Source organism: Aulonocara stuartgranti (genome assembly GCF_965226115.1).
Source record: "Aulonocara stuartgranti genome assembly, chromosome: 3".
NCBI lineage: Eukaryota > Metazoa > Chordata > Actinopteri > Cichliformes > Cichlidae > Aulonocara > Aulonocara stuartgranti.
Genome location: NC_138941.1, coordinates 64,132,091 through 64,155,340, shown reverse-complemented (window position 1 = coordinate 64,155,340; position 23,250 = coordinate 64,132,091). Strand labels below are relative to the sequence as shown.

General features: G+C 41.3%; 1 protein-coding gene and 1 long non-coding RNA gene across 7 annotated transcripts in view; one reads left to right on the top strand and one right to left on the bottom strand.

The window, feature by feature from the left end:
* Window positions 1–1,215: 1,215 nt before the first annotated feature.
* Window positions 1,216–22,957, top strand: LOC309694603 (CMP-N-acetylneuraminate-beta-galactosamide-alpha-2,3-sialyltransferase 1-like). Of its 5 annotated transcripts, none has more exons than XM_082514794.1 (7): window positions 1,216–1,296; window positions 5,063–5,351; window positions 5,563–5,759; window positions 5,944–6,111; window positions 12,997–13,042; window positions 13,152–13,271; window positions 22,596–22,957. In XM_082514794.1, exons 2-7 carry the CDS (start codon window positions 5,103–5,105, stop codon window positions 22,761–22,763), a joined length of 948 nt encoding a protein of 315 aa, XP_082370920.1. In that variant the 5' UTR covers window positions 1,216–1,296; window positions 5,063–5,102; the 3' UTR covers window positions 22,764–22,957. The 5 variants fall into 5 exon arrangements, 4 of the variants coding, with proteins under 4 accessions (XP_082370920.1, XP_082370921.1, XP_082370922.1 ...); XM_082514795.1 differs by lacking the exon at window positions 22,596–22,957 and adding an exon at window positions 21,159–22,589; XR_014272924.1 differs by lacking the exons at window positions 12,997–13,042; window positions 13,152–13,271; window positions 22,596–22,957 and adding exons at window positions 9,030–11,419; window positions 11,591–12,914.
* Window positions 14,173–23,250, bottom strand: part of LOC309696714 — a 109,853-nt gene continuing 100,775 nt past the window's right edge. The window contains exons 1-2 of one of the 2 annotated variants that reach the window (XR_014273628.1): window positions 21,135–21,216; window positions 14,173–18,333 (exon numbers count right to left, since the gene is read on the bottom strand). This is a non-coding gene — a long non-coding RNA (uncharacterized lncRNA). Of the gene's footprint in view, window positions 18,334–21,134; window positions 21,217–23,250 lie in introns of those variants that run through there. The other variant, XR_014273627.1, reaches the window with a different exon arrangement.

Genomic DNA, 23,250 nt, shown 5'->3' with positions numbered 1-23,250 from the left:
TCATCATTATAATAAAGGTCAATCAAATGGACCAATATGGCAAGGCCATGATGATCCACTTGGTAAAATAAATCCGCTTGGCATCTTTCTTGGCATTAAGACAACAATTCTGATGGCTATAGATCCAAACGGGACAAAAAATAAATAAATAGAGCAGCTAAGAACATGTTGCTCACCGTTGCTCTGTTTCACAAAAGCCCAACACACACTGGCGTTGGAATTGCAGCAGCTCTCCGGATGAAAGGTGAGTGGTTAGCCTGTGAGACACCGAGCTAGCATTAGCATGATCGCGACGGTAAGTCTCTACAAGTTTGTTCTGCCGGAATAACACTCGTCTTACCGACGTTGCTTCTCTCCTTCATCCAGCCACTCGACTCCGGACTTCCAGCAGGTAAGTAGGCTGGCTTTCCTTCCTCTCAATTCTGAGTTTTTCCTCTCTTTTGTCCGCGGATTTCTCGGTTTGAGTAGCAGATGCCTCCACTCCTCTTGCTGAGATGAGAAAAAACCCGGGAGCATCATGCACCTTCACCTGAAACGGGTTTCTAACCTTATGTTGCTCATTTTAATTAACAACACATTCCCTGAATGACCTACATCAGCTTCCAGCTTAAAGCAGAACAATAAGTAACCGGCACCAAAATCCTCATAAGCAGAGCTATCAGTTCCTGAGGGTGTAATATTTAAAGCCATTGTGTCTACAAATCACCACAGACCAATGTAAACAGTATCACTGTTTACAGTATCTCTGCCAAACACAAACATGTGTTTTTATCAGAGAAAAAGCTTAAGATCATTTCTAAACACTTTATGTGAGGATTGAGTGAAGAGATTTTAGGACAGAGTCAAAGTTTTAGCACTGTGCTCACAGCTGTGACCCATCCACACATTACAACTATGCACTTGTGTTGATAATATTTTTGCCCATCATTCCAAAAAAACAGACACAACAGATGCTAAAAATTGCCTGCTGCAAGCCTTAGGGAATAACATTTGTGTGATTCATTTACAAATTCTTCTCTTGAAAGGTAAACTCTTATAAATAAATTTGCCATAAGGCTGGGGGTTAAAATATACCCCCAATCATAAAATTGAGGTGAACTAAAATGCCCTTTTGTAGTCCAGCTCCTGCACATCTGTAGTAGATAATTACAGGGCTTCACCACAAGGAGGAAGCAGTTCTGAGTATGCCAGGATACTGCAAGTCTTTACCACAAGGTAAAGTTTTTCAGACAAGAAAGAGACTGCAGACTGATCACATCTCACAACTACTCTCTCCACTTTCTTTGTATAAAACAGGTTAGTGTTTTCTGATCTCAACACATTTATAACGACACAAAACTCTTTTCTATGTTATTATAATGAAGTTTTTATTTTATCATTATTTCTATTTTATTTTTTCTTAAATGTAGCTCCTAGACACTTTTGATAGAAATTAGGACAGAAAGTCTTGAATAGATTGACAGATCTAATTTCCATATGATAGAATGATCACTCATGTGATTCACTACTTTAAATAAGGTGTCGTGTACTTTTATTTTGGGAAATGGCTCAATGTGTTTTTATTTATTTCTGTTAGTTCTTTTTACATATAAGATTAAACAGATGGTTTAAAAAAGATTACAAATTAGGTAATCCCAGTGTTAGCATTGCTGCACAGATATATTGGTTAAGCTGGGCCAGTGCAGAGTTCAGCTGCAAGTTGCAGCATTTTTCAGATGCGACAGATACTTTGAAATCAGACAGATAACATTAACCTCCTAGGACCTGGCGTCCACATATGTGGACATCAGATTTTGGGTTGTCTAGACCAAAATACTAAATTTTGCTCTAAAAGGGCCTGATATAACTTACAAGGACATTATGGTACCAGCAAGGTTCGTACGGGTGCTTGAAATCCTTGAAAATGCTTGAATTTTAATGTTGTCTTTTTAAGGTTTGAAAAGTGCTTGAATTTCAGATGTGCTGCTTGAAAGTACAACTGTATTTCCTTCACCACAAATAACTATCTGATTGAATAGTTTTCTTGTCAGATAGAGAAATAAAACGAGTCGCAAAATGTAGAGGCGGAATTTCCCCGCCTGGCTGTCTGTTTCAATATGTGACCCCGCCCCTCACTCGGACAGTTGGGGATGAGTGCGCTAACGTATCTCTAGGTCGCTGTTTTAATGAGTGTTTGATTAGTGATGGTAAATTTGATTCTTTTCTGAATTGAGTTTTAATGAGTCACTCACCAAAGTGAATAGGATTTTTGAGTCATTTGATTCACTGAGTCAGTTGACCAGAGAGTGCAAAAAATGTACATTTTCACTCAAACTTAATTTGTTTCTCTTTTCTGTAAGAAAAGAGATGTTTTACTGCTAAGATGAATGATTCTAAAAGAAAACAACAATTTTTTAGAGCAAAAACATTTCTAAAATTAATCTATGATTGAGCACAGGAGGGAGGGGGTGAGCGAGTCCTGAGTGATTCGCTTGCGATTCAGCACAGGAGGGAGGGGGTCACTGAGTGAGTGATTCGTTCGCTCTATGATTCAGCACAGGAGGGAGGGGGTGAGCAAGTCCTGAGTGATTTGCTTACACTTACGATTCAGCACAGGAAGGAGGGGGTTAGTGAGTGAGTGATTTCTTCGCTCTAGTGAAATGCGAGTGAAATTCTTGTGTGCGAGCTTCACAAGCAAAAGAGGTGTGCAAAAAATACAATAACATTAAACAAGCAAAATATAAGAATGGCTAAATCTGAGAGTAATAAATATATGTACAATATAAGAGTGTATGCATTACTGGATGTATATACTAAATGTGTTTTTCTACGCGTGTGTGTGTGTGTACATATTTTACAAATTAAATAGAGTAAACAATATATAAAATATACAGAGGTTGGTAGTTGGATATTGTGCAAAACAAGTGGCATTTATATACAGTGTGGAGTGCATAATGTTGAAGTTCCAGTAGTGAAGGTGAGGTGTCTATGAAGTGTTCAGCAGTCTGATGGCCTGTGGAAGAAGCCGATGGAAGAAGCTGTCTCTCAGTCTGCTGGTTTGGGACCGGATGCTGCAAAACCTTCTTCCTGACGGAAGTAGTCTGAACAGTTTATGGCTGGGGTGACTGGAGTCCTTCATGATCCTTCCCGCTTTCCTCAGGCTCCGCTTCCTGTAGATATCTTGGAGGGAGGGAAGCCCACCTCCAATTATCCGTTCAGAGCACTGCACTACTCTCTGGAGAGCTTTGCGGTTGTAAGTGGTGCTGTTGCCATACCAGGTAACAGAACCGCTCCATTGAGGATGCTCTCAATAGCACAGCGATAGATAAGGTCCTAAGGATGCGGGGGCTCATGCCAAATCTTTCCAGTCTCCTGAGAAAGAAGAGGCGCTACTGCGCCTTCTTCACTGTTTTGTTTATGTGTCCTGACCATGTAAGATCCTCAGCCAGATGTACACCAAGGAACCGAAAGCTGCTCGCTCACTCTCTCCACAGCAACGCCGTTGATGGTGATGGGGGTGTGTACTTCTCTGCACCTCCGGAAGTCCAATATCAACCCCTTTGTCTTTGCGACGTTGAACCAACACATCAAAATTCACCAGGGAGGATATGAAAAGTGGGAGATTAGCCTTCTTAGACATTCCATCAGTAATGGGGCCCATCTAAAAGCTGATGTGTACCGTAAACCTACACATACCGATCATCCACTTGAGCAAAAACTGGGTGTCATCAGGACACTACAACACAGAGCGAACACCATCCCCACAGACACAGCGACCAGGGAAGCAGAAGAACATCACAGTAAGAAGGCCCTGAGTAAATGTGGTTATCCCAGCTGGACTTTTGTCAAAGCTGGGAAGGCGCCAAAAGAAAGTTCCAGCTGATCCAGGAGAGATGGACAACCGCTGCCTAAGTGAAAACCTGTAGTGATCCTGTATGTGTCAGGAGTATTGGAGCAGTTCACACATTTTTTCTAAACATTGTGTCTGTGTGGCTTTTAAACCCCAAAACACGCTGCACCAAAAATTGGTCCACCCCAAGGATTGGGTCCCCCGACACAAACAGAGTGACATAGTGTTGGGTCTGTGCTTCCACAGGCCCTGCTAATTTAGAAATTTATTCTCGTTAACGACAAAAACAAGACAAACATCTTCAACCGGCTTTTACTTGCAAGCAAGGGAAGGTTGGTTGGAACCAAGCTCTTGGAGCTCAACGCTCCTCACCTGTCTCCAATCCAACTTCTTCAACAAGCAGTCCTCCTCGCAGCTATTTATTTCCATGACAGTTACAGTTTACGCAGGCCCCTCGTAAAACCCCCTATTGTTTTAAAAGGTGTGTGTGTGTTACAAATTTAAGAAACACAATGACAACATTTAACAATTTGACTCCAACACATAGTGTACCCTGTTAAGTGCCAGGAGGATTTCCAGGATTTATACATCGGGGAAACCAAACAACCTTTGGAGGAGGAACGCTGGTTTTAGCAGCAAGTCAAGGATGCCATTTATGTAAAAAGGGAAAGACCATCTCTGAATTGAGGAGAGGGCCTTAGGGTACATATTTTGCCATCGTACAATGCTGTGATTGCAGCCATTCCCCAACTCTCTGTGAATGGTACTCAAGGCCATTGATCAGTGGGCTTTGATCAGTGGTTGTTGATCAATGGTCATGAGAATTTGCATAATTATGATGAAGGAACTGACCTCCCAGCCCATTGTTCCTTCAGTGGCCCGGTTTCAGTCATTGTGCAAATGCACTTCTTATAAGAGTGGGGAAACTTGCAGTCAGCTGAAGACTGCAGACTCATCCAAGCCTGAAGAAGTCACTTGGATGAGTGACAAAATGTTTCTCCCACTGAAAACGCTATGTCCAGATGACCAGAATTAACTTTTGGAGATGTGGAAGTAACAATTAGTTCAAGCATGTTTGTAGACATTAGTTACATCCTATCATTTTGGATGTAACAAATTGATTTTAATATTGGCTAAGGTCTTGTTTTGGTCTTGTTTGCAGCGTGATGACGTGATTCTGTATGGTCATGTGTTATCACATTGTTAAATCCTGTGTTTTGTGTGTATCTACAGAACGGATCAGATCCTCTTTCAAGAATATCAAGGTGTGAAGATGCTTCAGAGGAAACTATTAATTTTTTTTGTCTTGCTGTGTGCCACTGCCATTGGAGTCTTTTCTAGAGCTTCGTGGATTTTAAATGTGTACCAGGATTTCTTCCCCCCTCAGAATGAAAGTGTTTGTGCCTGCAACAAATGTTTAATGGACTATGACCCATGGCTTAGTGAACTTATGAAAGAATCTCCTGAGCCCTTTCTATCACCCACAAACAATATCTCAGAGGATACATTTAACTGGTGGAAGGTAAATGTTAATTTCTGTATTTTAAACGTATGTATGTAGGTGTGTATACTGTTTTACTGATTTCAAAGACAAGTCGTTATCATCTTTTTAACCAAATTTCCAGTGCTAATAGGGATGGGTTTTTTTTTTTATAAATATACTCTCAGAATAATCAGTTAGTAAAAAAAAGCTAGTGAACTCAACAAATTAATTAAATACTTTTTTATGTCAGAAAATACAGACAGACAGACGCAGCTTCGCTTTCTACAATAAAACAGTGAACAAGGTTTTTCAGATCTTCCCAACCAAAGTCAATTTCACAAGATCCAGCCCTGACCTTTGTAGAACTTGTGCTGTGGTTGGGAATTCTGGTAATCTCAATGGATCGCGTTATGGACCACTGATAGACTTTCATGATATTGTCATAAGGTAAGAGTAGAACATACTGTTTTGAAATCTTCATGCATGTGTTATCTTTAAATATCTGTAAGCATTGCTAAAACCTTTAAAACTCAATTGAATAAGATATTTTCTTTCCCCAGTATGGATGTTCATTCTACATATATCATCCAATAGATGATAATATGAACAATATATCCTCTGTGCTTTTTAGAATAAACCTTGGGCCCACAAAAGGCTTTGAAAGAGATGTTGGAAACAAAACAACATACCATGTGATGTATCCAAGGAGTTTCAAAAAATTGGACAACACCACACATCTTGTGTTTTTTCCATTCAAAATTTCCGATCTACTGTGGCTTATCCGGTCTTTTACTCAAAGGTATGTGTGTATTACAAAGGTAATATTTTTATTTGGTTCTGTATCTTGGTTATTTAACATTTATAATTTGAAAGTGTAGTCTTAATGCATAACTGCAAGACAAAACCCTTTGAATATACACTTTTGTATATTTCACATTAGATTTTGTAAAAGGAAAAAAATGAATAAAGGAAGGAGAGCCCACAAGAAATAAAAGTAATGGGAAAAAAATGATCAGAATCTGAATCACATTTATTAGCCAAGTATGCATGCACAAACACATACAAGGAATATGGTTCCGGTCGCTGGTGTCTCTCAAGCACAACCATGTAAAATAGACAATATATGAGCAACACAATGAACAATATACATAAACCACAATATAAAAACATCTAAATCCCTATATACAGAAAATACTGGATTACAGAAATGAATACCACAGAGTGTACATAAACTGCAGTTGCAATCTGGCAGTGTGAAGCAATGTGACAGTTCAACGGTTTAGGAGGGAAATAGCAAGGGGAAAGAAACTGTTCTTTTGTTGGGTGGTCCTGGTCTGCAGGCTTCTATACCATCTGCCAGAGGCAGCAGGTCAAAAGGTCTGTGTCCAGGGTGTGAGAAATCTGTGATGATTTCCTCTGCCTGGTTCTTAAGAGGTACGGGTCCTGGAGTTGACAGTTGAGAGTTCGCCTTATAATCGTAAGGTTGCCCGTTCGAGCCCCGGCTTGGACAGTCTCGGTTGTTGTGTCCTTGGGGAAGACACTTCACCCGTTGCCTACTGGTGGTGGTCAGAGGGCCCGGTGGTGCCAGTGTCTGGCAGCTTCGCCGCTGTCAGTGTGCCCCACGGTGGCTGTGGCTACAACGTAGCTTGCCATCACCAGTGTGTGAGTGTGTAGGTGAATGGGAGGATGACTGGTTGTGTAAAGCGCTTTGGGGTCCTTAGGGACTAGTAAAGCGCTATACAAATACAGGCCATTTGACATTTACAGGCCATTTTCTGCTGCCCATAAAGTCCGCTGCAGTCTGCTCCTGTCCTTTTTAGTGGCTGCTCCATACCAGACTGTGATGGAGGAGCACAGGACAGACTCAATGACTGCAGTGTAGAACTGGATCAGCAGCTCCTGTGGAAGACTATACTTCTCCAGTTGTCTCTGGAAGTGCATCTTCTGCTGTGTCTTTTTGAGGATGGAGGAGATGTTAGTCTCTCACTTCAGGTCCTGGGAGACAGTAATACCCAGGAACCTGAAGATCTTCACAGTAGACACCGGGCGGTCTGATATGGTGAGATGGAGCAGTGTTGATGTTAATGTTTCCTGAAGTCCACTATTATCTCTACAGTCTTAAGCATGTTCAGCTCCAGACTGTTCGGACTGCAGAGTACCAGCAGCTCAACTTCCTGTCGATACTTACAGAAAGACATAAAAGAGAGAAATAGAAAAGTGACATGTATTGAGGTAGGTCGGAGGGGGGACAATGTAATTTCACATGAGATAAAGTGGCAGTAGTGAGCAGCAGTACAAATTTGAGCAGTACAAGACTAAAAGTGGCAATTAGTGCAATATTGTCTCATGAAGGGTTTGTTCCCTTCGCCTTCGGGTCAGGGAATGGATCCTGACCATCGTCTGTGCTTATATATAATATATTATATTGTTGCTGCAGCCGTGCGGGTAGCTGGTCTCAAAGGATCCTGTGGGCTGGTTACACATGGTCTGCTGTTGTGAGGCTGGTTGAATGTACTAGTGTTGGATGTCTCGAGACCACTTTTACGTGGTCTTGGTGTATATGTATATATGTGTTTGTGTGTGTGTGTATATATATATATATATATTGTTAAGGTTCAGATATTGAGGAAGGAGAGTACAAACACCATGGTCCAGAAGATCTTGGTCAAACAATGATTTTAATGAATACACACGTGTGGGAAGACGACTCTGTACGCAGACAGCAATCGATCTTCGACTTGATCAAAGCATACACAGATTTTTATGGCATCAGGGTTTGATTTAACGACGCCCCTTCATGCGTCACCGACAGAATATATATATACGTCAAATCAACCACAATGACTTTTAACACAGTTCGAAAGAACATCATCTTCTATTTTCATGGCCGGTACTTCCTGTCTACCTTTCAGTTCTTGTCTTGAAGTGAATTGTTCCTCTTTCTTGCCGAGACAACAAGGAACGGTTCCTCGTTTACAGAGACACTTTCGCAGTTACAACCAGACATGACTAACCTCTTTCCTATAAATAAATCTAACTCATGTGTGTGTGTGGGTGTATGTCACGACCTCACTCAGCCTCTACAGTATGTCACCTCTCACTTACTGTCTTGTCCTTAAATGCTCTTTTTCAATTCACCTGTTGCACTTCTGACCTTTCACCAGAACAGAGGCTCATCCTAACTGAGACTATGTATATGCCATCTACTAAATAAATGTTTTAATCAAGAGCCTCTACTAAGAGCTTAGTAAAAGAATATAAAAGTATAACAGACAATTTGAATAACCTAGTAATTCAAATAGCCTCGTCCAACCTGCTTCTCAGAATACTTAGACTGCTTTCGCTTCTGCAAACTCTCTGCAACTCTCTGCAACTTCCTGTCAGCCTGCTGCACTTAGTCTTTCTAAAAGACACACACTGTTTATATATATATATATATATATATATATATATATATATCACTGGGCTCCTCAGGCACTCTTCTTGGCTGCAGTGGTTATTATTATATTTACATGCTTCCAGCTCCCGTTTTTACTCGATGACAACTCGTACTTTTTCTCCCTCCTCGCGCTCACAGACACATAACGTGTATGGCAGTCCATTCTCCCTGCAGCATGGACTACACTGCCTATGATGCTACATTCTTTAGAGCTATACCTGTAGCATTCTGCCTATTAGCTTAGCATAACAATAACAAAAAGGCGCTCTCTCACCCAGGAAACACGCAGAGAGAGCTTCACCCTGTAACCATGGCAACCGTAACGCTGCCGCCTGGAACAACAGAACGTAGCTGTCAAACAAAACCCAAACAGTCCTGACCCGCCACAACATGAAACAGGGAAGTACCGCCGTGTAGTCCATTTATTTCAACAAAGTAACTGTATTCTAAATACCACCTTTTTAAACGGTAACTGTAACGGAATACAGTTACTCATATTTTGTATTTTAAATCCGTAACGGCGGTACATGTATTCCGTTACTCCCCAACACTGTCCTTGGGCAAGATACTAACCCCAAGTTGCTCTCCGATACATCCATTGGAGTCTGAATGTATGTGTGAATGCTTAGATTGCATAGTATAGAAGGAAGTGCTTGTATGAGTGGGTGTGAATGGGAGAATGATGCATGTTGTATAGAGCGCTTTGAGTACTCCGGGAGAGTAGAAAAGTAGTATATAAGAATCAGTCCCTTTACCATTTAAGAGCAGACTGCAGAAACCTCCCTGAACAGGATCCAGTATGCATCACAGTGGCAGACTTTCTTGTGGACCAAGAAAGGGTCTCAAGTATAAAGAGTTGGACACCACCAAGCCCTGACATGAATCATGCCTAGTGGTTACTGAAGCTAATTTCACTCCTCATAAACATCTGACAGCACAAATGAACCAGCTGCTACAGTAGATGCCCTGCTCTACCGCTTGAGCTACATGTACCCAGTATAGTTTCTTTCCACTCTGTTCCTGTTAGTGATAAACTACAAATTTACCCCAAATTACTAAAATATTGATATTTTAATATGAGAGTCGATTCTAGAACATAAATGAGTGGTATCAGAGGAATTGATATTTCAGTATCGATCCGCACATCACTAATCCGGGCAATCAACACCCATGCCCTGCTGGTGAAGAGAGACCCAATGGGATAATAACATGGTCAAAGGAAGATATAGAAGCCACTGATATAAAAAAAAAAAAGGAAGCTCATCACCTTGCATATATCCAGCTCCCTGAGACTGTACGCTGTAAGCAAAAGGAAGAAAGCTGAGGACTAGTGGCTGTCAAAACCACTGTCCAGGATGAAACAACAAACATGAGAACATCAGGAAGATGGCCAAGACCAAACTTAGTTTGGTTAGTAAATACCTCAGGCAGCAGAAATCCAAAAAAGAAGAGGAGCAAGAAGAGGAAATACCATGGGACAACAGGCCCCTGCATGGTATGTAGCACCGTCAGGTAAAAGCAGTGGCTGATATCCAGAAATCCTACCAGGGGCTAGACAAAGCTGAACTGAAAGACAGCACGGAGAAATTAATAATGGCACCAGAGAAACAAGCTCTGAGCACTAGATGCCGGGGGGTGTCTACAACAACAGACAAGAGCCTAGGTGCAGGCTGTACCAAGATGCCCCTGAAAGAATCCAGCACATAACAGCAGTGTGTAAAATGCTTGCAGGCAGGGCATACATGGAACTCTATAACAAAGTGGTCAGCATAGTGTACAGAAACATCTGCGAATATGTGCCCTACGGTGGTTGAGAATGGCTGATCAAAGATCCTCTGGGATTTCCAGATACAAACAGACAAACTGGTGAATGTTAATGTTCGTTTTCTTTCTTTAAGGAAATACACAGCCATGTGATATGGTACTCATTCCACTGAGCTAAATGGGCGCCCCTGACTAGCTTTTAAAATATTTAATTCATTTTAGAAGTTTCGGCGTTGCACCTTGATGTGAACCAGCGGTCTACTTTACGAAAAGGACCCCTTAAGCGGGTAATATCCTGTAAGTGGTTTTATACCACAACAAAAAACAAGTATTATTATTATGACTATCCTCTTATGGGAAATGATGTGGCCAGTCCTGCTTTCTCCCAAGTGGAACTTCTGCACTGCATCCACGTCTGACCTCATCTTGCATTTCCTGCTCCTTTCCTGAAAAAAACACCTCCCTCCCTAACCTTGTTGTATTAATATTATCTAGCAATTCCTAGCCTGTTGTTTTCTACTTATAACCTAAGTCTGGGACATTCTGTTCAGAGTCCCTTGGCCCAGAAAAATATTACCCTGACTTATATTAGTTATGATGTATAAAAATGTTTGCAAATTCCTCTGGAGCTCAACTTGTCAGTCTCAATATTCAATTCAATTATGGGTCTGAATTGACATTTTTCAACCATTACCTCCGGTTGCAAAACAGCCCCAGAGCATAATTTTATTACCACCATGCTTGTCAGTTGGCACAGTGTTCTTAGATTTAAGTCTCACCACTGCTTTTCTAAACACATCACTTTATGGCCTAATAGCTCAATCTTTATTTTGTCTGAACATTTGTTGTTGTTGCCCAGCTGCAAATTTTAGTCAAGCATGAAAGTGTGTATTTTAAACTAAATGTGAAATTGTAGTTCACTGTAGACAATGGAGCTTTGTGTTCCAGCAGTTTCCAGTTCATGACAGGCTTGAACCTTGGTGGTTGTGGGGTTTTTTTAACTGAACATCCTAACCAATATCCTCTGACATTTTGAGTCATCATTCAGATCTTAGCAAAGTTGTGACATGTTGAGACAAAATTCCTTCCCACAGCCCCAACAGATTGAAAATTTGTTGACAGTCCTGTGCCAGGAAGCCAGCTAATTAAAATTACCTATACTACCATCAAGAAGAGTGGTGAAATATCTCATCAGATTTATATCAAGAGCTTGTTTACGGCTTCCAAAAGCATGTAATCAAGCAAATAACTGGCTATAATATAATACTAATGGGGGTATGTAAGCTTTTTTAACCCTACACAGTTGTATGAAAAAGTGTTTCCATCCTGAATTCCTATTTTTACATCTTTGTCAGAAATGTTTCAGCACTGCGCTGATGCCTTTACCAAACAGTCTTAAATTTGGATAGAGATTCACAAAAACATATCTCAGGGTTAGTTTTCAAAGCGGCTTAATCCCGATGAGAAGTATTGAACTGCCATCTTAAGTAGTGTTCGTGAAATCAGATAGATCAGCGGGAGGTTTGGTAATCAGGGCAGGTGCGTGGGTCAGAGGCGGGAACCTAAGATGAGCTCCACCCAGACAGAGGAGAGGGGGAGAGAAAGAGCGTACAACAACAATAAAACTGTCATGCACCACAGTGCGCTCACACAAATGGGATCCAAAAGGAGACTCAATAAGTCAAATGCGAGCAAGAAAACAGTTTATTGCTTTAACAAAAGGTGACCCGGAACAACCAAAGAAACAAAACGAGGAACTGAAGAAAAAAATGGGAAGATAAACGACACAGGGAAGCCATAATCAGGACCATGAGAGGCTGCAACAGAAAGGGGAGAAAATTACTAGTGAGCTGGCATATAGGGAGACACAACAAGACAGGGCTTTTGTAATTGGCTTACGATCAGAGCTGGACAGTGGGACTCAGAAGGGGGGGGAAGTGTGTCCGTGGGAAGCGAATCCGAGGAGGCAAGGATGAGGTCAGATGATGCACTGCTCGCAAGCAGGAGGACAGGCAGGTAGCAGGCTCAAACGCCGGATCATACCCTAGGCACATGAAGGCAGAATTAACGCAGTTCAAATGACACATATGTACAAAGCTTTTGCGGGAAGCCTAGTTACCCCTGAGGGGTGATTAACAGACTGGCGTGGAACATCCGTCAGCGTGGGTTAAATAGTCCTCCAGGTAATTGCCCAGAATGGAAAGCAGGTGTGCAGGTGATGGCCCAGCCCGGAGGTGTGGCCACCAGGGCAGCCCACACACTCCACAGACATAGGGCCACAGACCATGACAAAAACATAATATATACACACACAGTTGTGTCATGGTCTCGGTGCCTCCCTGGCAGTGTAGAATTAGAAAACAAACAAACAAACAAACAAACAAACCATTACAAAAGCACAAAGGTAAACTGCACCATATTTTAAAATGCAGTTGCATTTTTGAGCTTGGACTTATTTCATGTTATTGTTATATCCAACAGGCAAAAAGAAACTGCTAAATCAGGTGTGAAAACTAACACGAATTTGGTGAGTAGAATGACTTATTCTTCAAACATCCAGAATATGATATGTCATAAGAAAGGTAATTCTATTATTTACTAAACTGTCATTGAAGTCTAATTGTAATCTTTAATAGGTGATGATCCTCAGCCCTGCTTTCATGAAATATGTCCATTATGTTTGGCTAGAAAAGCATGGGAGGTATCCATCCACTGGCTTTCTGACTTTGGTTCTCAGCTTGTACTTGTGTGATGAGGTAGGTTCAAGGAACAGATATGATAATTCATCGCTACACCATTCATTATTGGCCCATTGGTTGTACATGAGAGCATAGATATCATTTCCAGTTTAAGCATTACCACAAGGGATCTTTACCATCTGGTTATTCCTAGAGCAGAATTACCTAAATACCATTAAACTAGCTGGGACAATATCCCTTATTTAGATTTGACAATCACAGATAGAAAATCTGTGATTGTATTTGGAAGGCCTCATAGGGAATTGAATTTGGAAGGCCTCATCGGGAACTGGCAGTTGCCCCTAGGCTGGATGACGCGTGTACTAATGAGAAGTGAATGAATTAAAAAGGTGTGGAGGTTGGAGCATTAAAATGAGAACCAAATTTTACATTGCAGCCATTCCCCAACTGTCTGTGAATAGTACTCCTGGAGAATTGATCTATAATCATACAAATGTGTGTATTAATAATCATAAAACTGACCTCAAAGCCGATTGTTAGCGAGTGATGCTCTCTTCAGTCATTATGCAAATGTACTGTTAAGGCTTGGGAAACCTGTAGGACATTTTTACCAATGAAAATGCTATGTCCAGATGAATAGAATTAACTTACCAAGATTTCCATACACAGATGATTGAGGATACATCAAGACATAAGTTTTTGAGGCTTTTACTTTTAGAGTCCTTTCCTCCAAGGAAATTAGGGGACCAAGGGACTTGCCTCCCTGTCCTTGGTCCCCTAATAATAACTTTTTTAAGAGCAACGCAGAACACATTAGTGGGGGGATAAGCTCACTCTTTACACTGATGCATCAATCAGTTAATCAGTCAGGAACAGGTAGCTATTAACTGTTGGGTCTAAACTCAGACCCCGCTGTATCTAAGACGTATTCCCATGAAAGAAAAGCAAGGCAACAACGTTCGATTTCTTGCGCAAGGGAGGCCTCTCGTCTGTGACCAGCACGTTGAAATGACCACACTGGTGGCCTCCTCTCGCCGCCTTTTATTGACAAACTTCAAACAATAGTTTACAAAACACCTCCCCTTGCAACCCCCCTTTGGTTACAAAGACAAGGCACTGTATGTAAATGTATACACTGAGTGTGTGTGTGTGTGAGAATGTGTGTGTGTGTGTGTGTGTGTTATGTGAGAATGTGTGTGTGTGTGTGTGTGTGTGTGTGTGTGTTTGTTGGTCAAAGGGTCATAAAACCTAAAAGCAGGAACAACATCCTTGGTCATAAAGAGGGTAGTCTTCCCCCACACCCAATGTATGGTTTACCAAAGATAACACAGTGAAACCATACAAAGGGTAGGAAGCTCTACCAAACATCAAACAGATCTTCAAGTTAGGATGTATCTACAATAAAACCTCCCCCAGCACAGAGTGGCTGGAGAGGTGGTCAGGATCAAAGGAATGGCTTTGATCCTACTGCTTAAACTAAGACTATACAAATTTAAGAAACACAATGGCGACATTCAACAATTAGACTTAACATTTCCCTCCTTTTTGTCATTGTATACTTAAATTTCAACTTATGCACCCTTTGTTTAGACAGTGTCAGTGTAGATTTCATTCATGCACAGTAAACTACATCCTATACATAAGCAAATCAGTATCAACAGTTCAAAAACAGGAATTAATATTTTCAAAAGAAGATGCCACCAAGGACCAGACGGTAACCAAGCTATCCAGCCTTGTGGCGGATCTACTCCTGTCGTGCAATTCATTATGTATTTCTTCAAGTACACAACTGAATGTCAAAGGTCAAACAAGAAGAATCATCATTCTCAAAAATCATATGTCTCTACAATCCAACTGTATACAGACATAGGTATTTAAACGCATCAGTTGACTTTATTGTTTGTCCATGTGGCTCTCAGCTAACTTCAAAGCTGCAGCAAGTCAACACCCTTCTTTATGACTCCTATCAACCCCCCAAATCTTCTCACTGTAGGCATCCTGTGGGGGTTAGAGTCAACTGGTGAATTATCTGCATTTACAACTCTTCTCCTGTCCTGTTGTCACCACAGAAAAAGCTTTGTAAAGGAAATTGGATCAAGCTGTTTTGATCTTCTTGGCTCAAAACCTCAAGTGTTCATGATGTAAATGTAGACAAAAGGCTTCTCTGTTTACATCCTTCTTGCAAAAGACAAAATAATAAGTGATGTTGCCATGTTCCATGGTTAATCTCCAACTTGGGCTAATCCATTGTCCTTCGTACACATAGGCAATTGGCCTGTTTCCAGTTCGTTTAACTGTATAATGTCCTGCAACAAGTCATATTCTTTGAGTCAGACGAGCAGGTCTGTCTCACCAGAGCAGTTCACCTTCCCAGCTACTGGTGAATCAACCTTCCATTCAGGTTCAGAGCAGTTGAAAAGTTGGCAGTGTTCCTGGATGTGTTGCTAAAGCAACCAAACAAACTGTCTCGCTCCAAGTGATGCTATCCGGTTGTGTTCTTAAACTGCCACCAGTAGTTGGTTGAAAACCCATGCGGGTACTGGGTGTGATTTGCTCTGTCCCAATGCGCTCCTGTCATCCCACTCAGGGTCCACAGGCACAAGAAGATGCACAGCACATTCCCAGCCATTCTAATGAGTACCTGTGGCTCAGTTGGTTTCTTCACCGGATTGAGACGAGGGGCCCTGGAGGCTTTCCCCCCCTTTGTTCCCGGTCTTCCTGCCACTTACTCCGAGCTGGCCTGGATGTGTGTCACCTTCTTGCAGTGCGCTTGATATATCCAAGTGTTCCTTCCGGCAATCTTCACTGCTGTGGTCGTCGTCAGCAGCATCCGATATGGACCTTCCCATCGTGGACTGGACCAGCACTTCCTCTCCATGGCCTTATCATCATCCAATCTCCAGACTTCAGGCTCTGCTCCTGCGAAGAAACAGAATCATCTGGCAGATCATTTGTTCTCATGACTACTTTACTTTTAAACATTTCAAGCATCTAATCCGCTAATATGCTCTCTCTTCTGCTTTTCTATCATCACTACAGAAGACTGGAACTCTAAATGCTCTAACATGTGTAATCTCAAAGAGTCAGACCATTCTCTGTTGGAGTAATCCTCATGTACTTATTCTATACAGTCTAACCATGTCCTGCCTGTCTTCCTAAATCTTAACTTTACTGTTCCATTAGTTCTCTCTGCAAAAAAGCTTTTTTTTAAAAAAGTATTTAATAATCCTAGAGTGAGTATAACGACTGCTCATCTCCCTCCTGTTTGAGACATGGCATAGCCAATGGCTCAAAATAGCAGCAGTCTTATACAAATTATTAGGCAGTACTGGTGTATCACACAGATAAAAAAAATCATCCTGCAAGCTTGCTCCCTCTGTAAGTCACAACTGTTTTCCTGCTGTAGGTGAGTGGATGTGCATGTCTGCTGATGCTGTATTTCTAAAATGTTAACACCATGTTTAACTACAGCTGCCTCTTTTGCGATCTTATCTGCAAAATCTTTTCCTAATGCAACTGGATCTTTCCCTCACATGTGTGCTGCACATTTACAAACGGCAATTCCACTGGTTAATAACGCTGCATCCAGCAGAATTTGCAAGAGTTTGGTGTGTTCTGCAGGTTTCCCTGTAGAGGTTGTCACACCTCGTCTCACTCACTGCACTACAAAGAAATGTACAGTAGCAAATGTATACTACCTATCAGTGTATATTGTCTCTCTACAGCTTTACACGCTTCCGTTAAAGCTAGCATCTCTGCTGCTCAAGCAAATATGAAACATGCTAGTTGTCCTACATAGATAACTCTCTCTCACTGTCTGCTACAGTAAAACCTGTTCTAGTCTGTCCCTCTGCTGTTATAAAACTCAAATCATCAACAAACCAAACCTTTTCCTCAACGAGTGGCACATCTATTAAGTCATCCCTCAGCTTACACGTCTTCTCCTCGCGCTCTCTACACTCATGAGAAGTGCCCTCCTCCGTTGGCAAAAAGGGTTGGACAGATTCAGAATTCTGCACCACTTTATGGTAATATGTGTGGTTGTGAGAGTAACAGTAACATTAAAGACAAGTGTCTTGTAGGTGACAGAAATGTAAGTTTAGTCTGCAATAGTAAACATCTACCTCGTGTGGAACTAACAATTGCAAAAGGTGAAATAAACTATTGAAACATTGTACAGCTTAAGCTGCTGCACATACTGATCTCACGCATGGAGGTAAAGCACGAGCAACTAGAGCTAATCTTTTAGGATAGTAAGTTACTGGCTTCACTTGTGGAAAAAGTGCTGTTAGTTATTTTACAGTCACCTTGCATTTGTGCTGTTCACAGAACCACAAGTCCATCGCTGGACCTCCTCTGCGCTGTCACTTTTTGGAGCTTGGCACGCTCCCTCAGGTTCCATTTTGTGGGCGATCCTCTCAGTCACTCCTTCTCATCATGGCATCTCACGACATCTACAAATTGAAAAAATGACACTCCTCTCGCCACACGGCTTTCGCCATGTGTCAACTCCCCAATGAGACATGTACAAGAATGTTGCACAGTCTCCCTAAAACAATCTCCAGGGTTTGTCCCTTGGAGCAGCTTCACTCCAAGCTGTAACCCTGTGTAAAAACATTAATCAGCACTTAAATGTTCAGCTTGTTTAGCTCCCAGCTCCTGTATCACAGAAGACAAAGTCTTAAATTTAAAACAACTTCACATTCGCAACCAACTGTAGATCATAAGAGTAATAAAGTATTCAGCATCACAGAGACAAGTATCATTGCAGGTTTATTCTAAACTCATTAAACTCCTACGTTTTCCCATAATTTATTCCAAATTATTTAACATCTCAATGTTATTCCACATTGTAATCAGTGAACTTCACTTATAGGCCATCAAAGCCTCATCTGAACAAGGATGCACCACTTGCATAGGTTTAATACTTGTAAATAAACAGCTAATCACACAAATCACTGCAACAATAATAGAAAACATTGTTTAATGTTACTTCTGGACCCCACCTCTTGACGCATGGACACTCTCATGCGTCAACTCACCAAACCTGGATCCCTGCCTTAAAAACTGGCTCCACCAGGAGCCTGCATACTCACCATCATGGCCTGGAAAACAAGATCTGGAAGTAAAATCAAACTTCACACTTATAAACAAGTATATCACAAGAGTAACAAGCATTCAGCATCAGCAAGACAAGTGTCATGTGCAGGTTTTCTCAAATCATTAAATCACTATTGTTACCATAATTCGCCTCAAACATGGATCATCCCATGTGCTCAGTTAACATTAATGTAATCGGTGACTTCCCTTAAGCAAAGTCACTCCACTCATATATTATTATGGGTCCAAAAGTGGCCAGCAAATGAGCCCATAATAAACTATTCCATAAATATCGTAATCTCTTATTTGTTTTACTCATGTCACTTGTCCACTTCTGCTGAATGCTACATGCACTCTTAAAGAAAACAAAACCTGAAATAAAGAAACAAACATCCACCAGTTGTTCTGCTAAAAACCACATCATCAAATCACATGAAAAACTGCAATGCTGTAAGAAAAAATGCAAATGTTAGCGCTGCGCAGGTGTGTACACACTTTCTCACAGTAACTTCTGTGAGTACCACAAGCCCATGAATAACACACCTCTGATAGATTCACAAACATAAAAATGGCATTTAAAAGGTTAAACCATCACGCAACCTCAGATGTTGCTATCATCTTTCTGCTCCTGTAACAGAGACACACACAGAGATACATCCACACCTTTGTCAAGTGGGGGTTGACTTCACACAATGGTGTTAAGTCAGTCAGTCAGTTCCCCATTTATTTTAAAATTCTTACTCATTCACTCAGTGATTCCTTCTTTTGCTAATTGTGGAAATTATCGTCGCATTCGTTTCCACGCTCAGCAAAACAACGTCATTTCAAAAAGAAAAATAATTTAGACTGGATTTCCTCGTTGAATCCTTTTGGACAGGAATTTGTTTCCTGATTGTCCCAAATAAGAGCCCATTTTAATTTTGGGGAAGCTCACTTTGCAACAGTTTTCTCGACGACGCTTCGATTCTAATCGTGCAGATCTGCTCAAACAGAGATCATCAAACAAAACTTTCAGTGCACCATGAAAGTAACAAAATAAAAGAAAGAAAATAAAAGAAATCAAAGAAAATAATGGAAAGAAAGGCCTTGTTAAAGTCATGACACGTGTTCTTCATGCCAGGGGGATAAATCGTAACAACCCAATTGGCAGGTTCAACTTTAGTAATAAAGACAATCAAACAGCCAGTTTAATCTCAAACATTCATCCAATCAGCCATACACACAACATACAGCATAACCCTGTTGTCTTAGCACATAATCAGTTTTAGTTCTCATGTAACTAAATGTGTGTCATGGTAAAACTTCTTCACACACCAGAAACTCACAATCAGCTCACTCAACTCACTCATTTAAGACCTCTCATCAGCATTCTGTTTCCTCCTCTATGATGCAACCATCTGTCCTCCTATAATATTCAGTCCACTAGTCTATGTATCACTTTCATCTTACTAGTGACTTGGACAAGATGACAAACAGAATCTCATGCTTAAGATGCTGTCTGGTCTCATGAGTATCATTGTATGTGTATATGCATGTGGGGTTAGTATGGTTAATGCATTTTCAGTATGTTTTTGTGTTCATCTCTCATCACACTTCCATTATTCTCATCACTGCTTAAAACAACACACATCTCTCTCTGTTTTTTTTTCTTTAACTGTACTTTTCTCCAAAACAGAAAATAGCATTACAGCTGTTTCAGACTGAGAAACACCAAACACTCATCATGCTATCATTCATCCACACAACTATTTTATTTCTTTTTGTCCACTGGGCAGGTGACCTGCAGAATCACGTCTGCCCCAGCTGGATACCTTTCACACACACCATGACGTCAGACACTCTCACACTCGCGGAATTGATCAGGAGAAAAACTTTCTTCATCTTCACACGCTGTTACAGAAACACCATATGTTTTTTTTTTTTTTGTGTTGTGTCAGGGATGGATATGTAGTTGTAACGTTTGTGTTCACTTTCTTTCCTTTCTGTCTCCTCTCTTGCCTAGTCTGTCTTGGACTCAATGCTGCTCCTAATATGCCTTTAATCTCTCCTCCACTTCTGCTCTCTCACGCTCTTCTCTGACTCTACTTTCTGCTAACATTCTTGCTTCTCTCCTCTTCTGAACCTGCTCCAGCCACAACTTAGCAACTGCTAACTGCAATTCCTTCCTCTGCTTCGCTTTACCTGTTTTACCTGCTACACTTACAGCTATTCTTTCTACCAGCATTTTACACTTAACTTCCACTAATGTCCCTTCAAATCCACATTTCTTACACCAACAACCTACATACTGCGTGCTGCCTGGTAAAAATTTCTCCATAAATTTTACATCTCCTTCTAAGGCAGACTTACACATTTTATTCTCCATTACAAGACAACAATCAGCCACACTCACGCAGACCACGTCTGGCCCGCACACACACAACATAGGCCTATCGCTTGCGTTTGCACGCACAGCTAGCGCTCTCTGTTGAAAACTCTCAAACGCCCCATATGGCGGAGAATTCAACCTTCGGACACTCTCCAACGCCCCAAATGGCGGAGATTCCGGACTCTGAACCTAGGTTCTCTCCACGCCCCAAATGGCGGAGAACTCTCTACGCCCCAAATGGCGGAGAAGCCTGCGTCTCTCTCACGCGGCTAGCGCGCTCCCGGACTCACGTTTAACGCACAGCCCGTAGCCGCTCTCTATTGTTTTGGGTCACGTGCGCTCTCGTGACCAGCGCTCCCCCGGACTCAAACGTTTCACGCAGAATCACGGTGACGCGTATCTAGGATCCACATTCATTCACACGGTTATAGAGACGCTCTCTGATTGCTTACCGTTGTGTTGCGTTTCATTCACAGGAGAGTCCTAGAATCCCGTCAGTCGCCGTCCACGAGGGGAGTTCAGACGCTATTCCACCGGCCTGGTCGCGACTTTAACACTCCAGGGCTTTGTCAGGCGTCCTAACGGCCTGGTTGTCGACAGTCTGCGGCGTGTCCTCTCTCCCCTCAGTGTGCGGCGAAATTCTTGGACTCCGGCTTCGAAGGACCAATTAATGTTGGGTCTAAACTCAGACCCCGCTGTATCTAAGACTTATTCCCATGAAAGAAAAGCAAGGCAACAACGTTCGATTTCTTGCGCAAGGGAGGCCTCTCGTCTGTGACCAGCACGTTGAAATGACCACACTGGTGGCCTCCTCTTGCCGCCTTTTATTGACAAACTTCAAACAATAGTTTACAAAACACCTCCCCTTGCAACCCCCCTTTGGTTACAAAGACAAGGCACTGTATGTAAATGTATACACTGAGTGTGTGTGTGTGTGTGAGAATGTGTGTGTGTGTGTGTGTGTGTGTGTGTTGGTCAAAGGGTCATAAAACCTAAAAGCAGGAACAACATCCTTGGTCATAAAGAGGGTAGTCTTCCCCCACACCCAATGTATGGTTTACCAAAGATAACACAGTGAAACCATACAAAGGGTAGGAAGCTCTACCAAACATCAAACAGATCTTCAAGTTAGGATGTATCTACAATAAAACCTCCCCCAGCACAGAGTGGCTGGAGAGGTGGTCAGGATCAAAGGAATGGCTTTGATCCTACTGCTTAAACTAAGACTATACAAATTTAAGAAACACAATGGCGACATTCAACAATTAGACTTAACATTAACATTCATTTCTTTCCTATTTCTCTTTCTTCAGTTTATCTGTTTATTATTAATTGTATGTATTTAATATAGTTTTATACTGTTACTGTATTTGCATGTTGAAGTGTTTGTTTCTTGGCCTTTCCTATTGCCTTGATAAGGCTCTTGGTATGAGAAAATTCCAGGGGATGGTGAGGGTGCTAGTAATAGAATTTATGACAAGTACTGACAATCCTAACTTACACAGACTGTATTTTTATTTTTGGTTTTAATAAAATATACTTAAAAAAGAAAAAAAGAAAAATGGAATGGCAAATCACCTGCACTGCATTAAGCTAAAGCACAGGTGTCGAACTCAAGGCCTCGAGGGCCGGTGTCCTGCAGGTTTCGATGTGTCCTTAATCCAAAACAGCTGATTTAAATGGCTAAATTACCTCCTTAACATGTCTTGGGGTTCTCCAGAAGCCTGTTAATGAATTTATCATTTGATTAGGGTGTGTTGACCCAGGGTGATATCTAAAACCTGCAGAACACCGGCCCTCGAGGCCTGGAGTTCAACACCCCTGAGCTAAAGCATGTTAATGAAATCTATAATCTATAATTATTTTATGTTAATTTCATTTGTGATTAATAATCCACATTTTTGTGTCTTCAGGTTAATGTGTTTGGATTTGGAGCAGACAAGAATGGAAACTGGAATCATTACTATGAGGAAATCAAAAACACACGTCTGAGAACTGGACAACATCCTGGAAAGCTGGAATATCAATATATCGAGAAACTTCATAAGCAACGGAAAATCCATTTTTTCAGAGGATGGTAATCTGGCTTTTGGTGTCTCTCAGGGGCATTAAGATAAGCAGCCCCCAGAACTGTAGAATTAAAATACTTAAGAATAGTAGATCTAAAAAGAAAAAAAAATGTGTAGTTTTGTTCATTAGTTGCATGTTGGGTATCAGAGATTACTTATTTTTGGAAGTGTTTACATACAATAAAGTCCTTTCAGTATACCACCATACAAAAGATCTTTTCCATTTTGTTCATAAAACAGTTTTACTCCCCTTCGGCAACTTATTCTTCATCATATTTTGTCCAGTATATCCACTATCTGTCCTCTGCACATGCTGAAACCATTTCAGTCTTGTCTCTCTAGCTACCCTATCTGAGCTGTTCCACTGATATATTAATCACACACACACACACACACACACACACACACACACACACACACACACACACACACACACACACAGTATCTCTTACATCTCTTGGTGAGATGTAAAATGATTAAAATCATAGCTTCATAGCTT

Excerpts from the sequence above, each read along its gene's own strand:
- LOC309694603 (XM_082514794.1), top strand. The coding sequence starts at position 5,103 with ATGCTTCAGAGGAAACTATTAATTTTTTTTGTCTTGCTGTGTGCCACT. Across the intron at positions 5,760-5,943 it reads TTTCATGATATTGTCATAAG|AATAAACCTTGGGCCCACAA; the intron begins GTAAGAGTAGAA and ends TGTGCTTTTTAG. Across the intron at positions 6,112-12,996 it reads ATCCGGTCTTTTACTCAAAG|GCAAAAAGAAACTGCTAAAT; the intron begins GTATGTGTGTAT and ends TATATCCAACAG.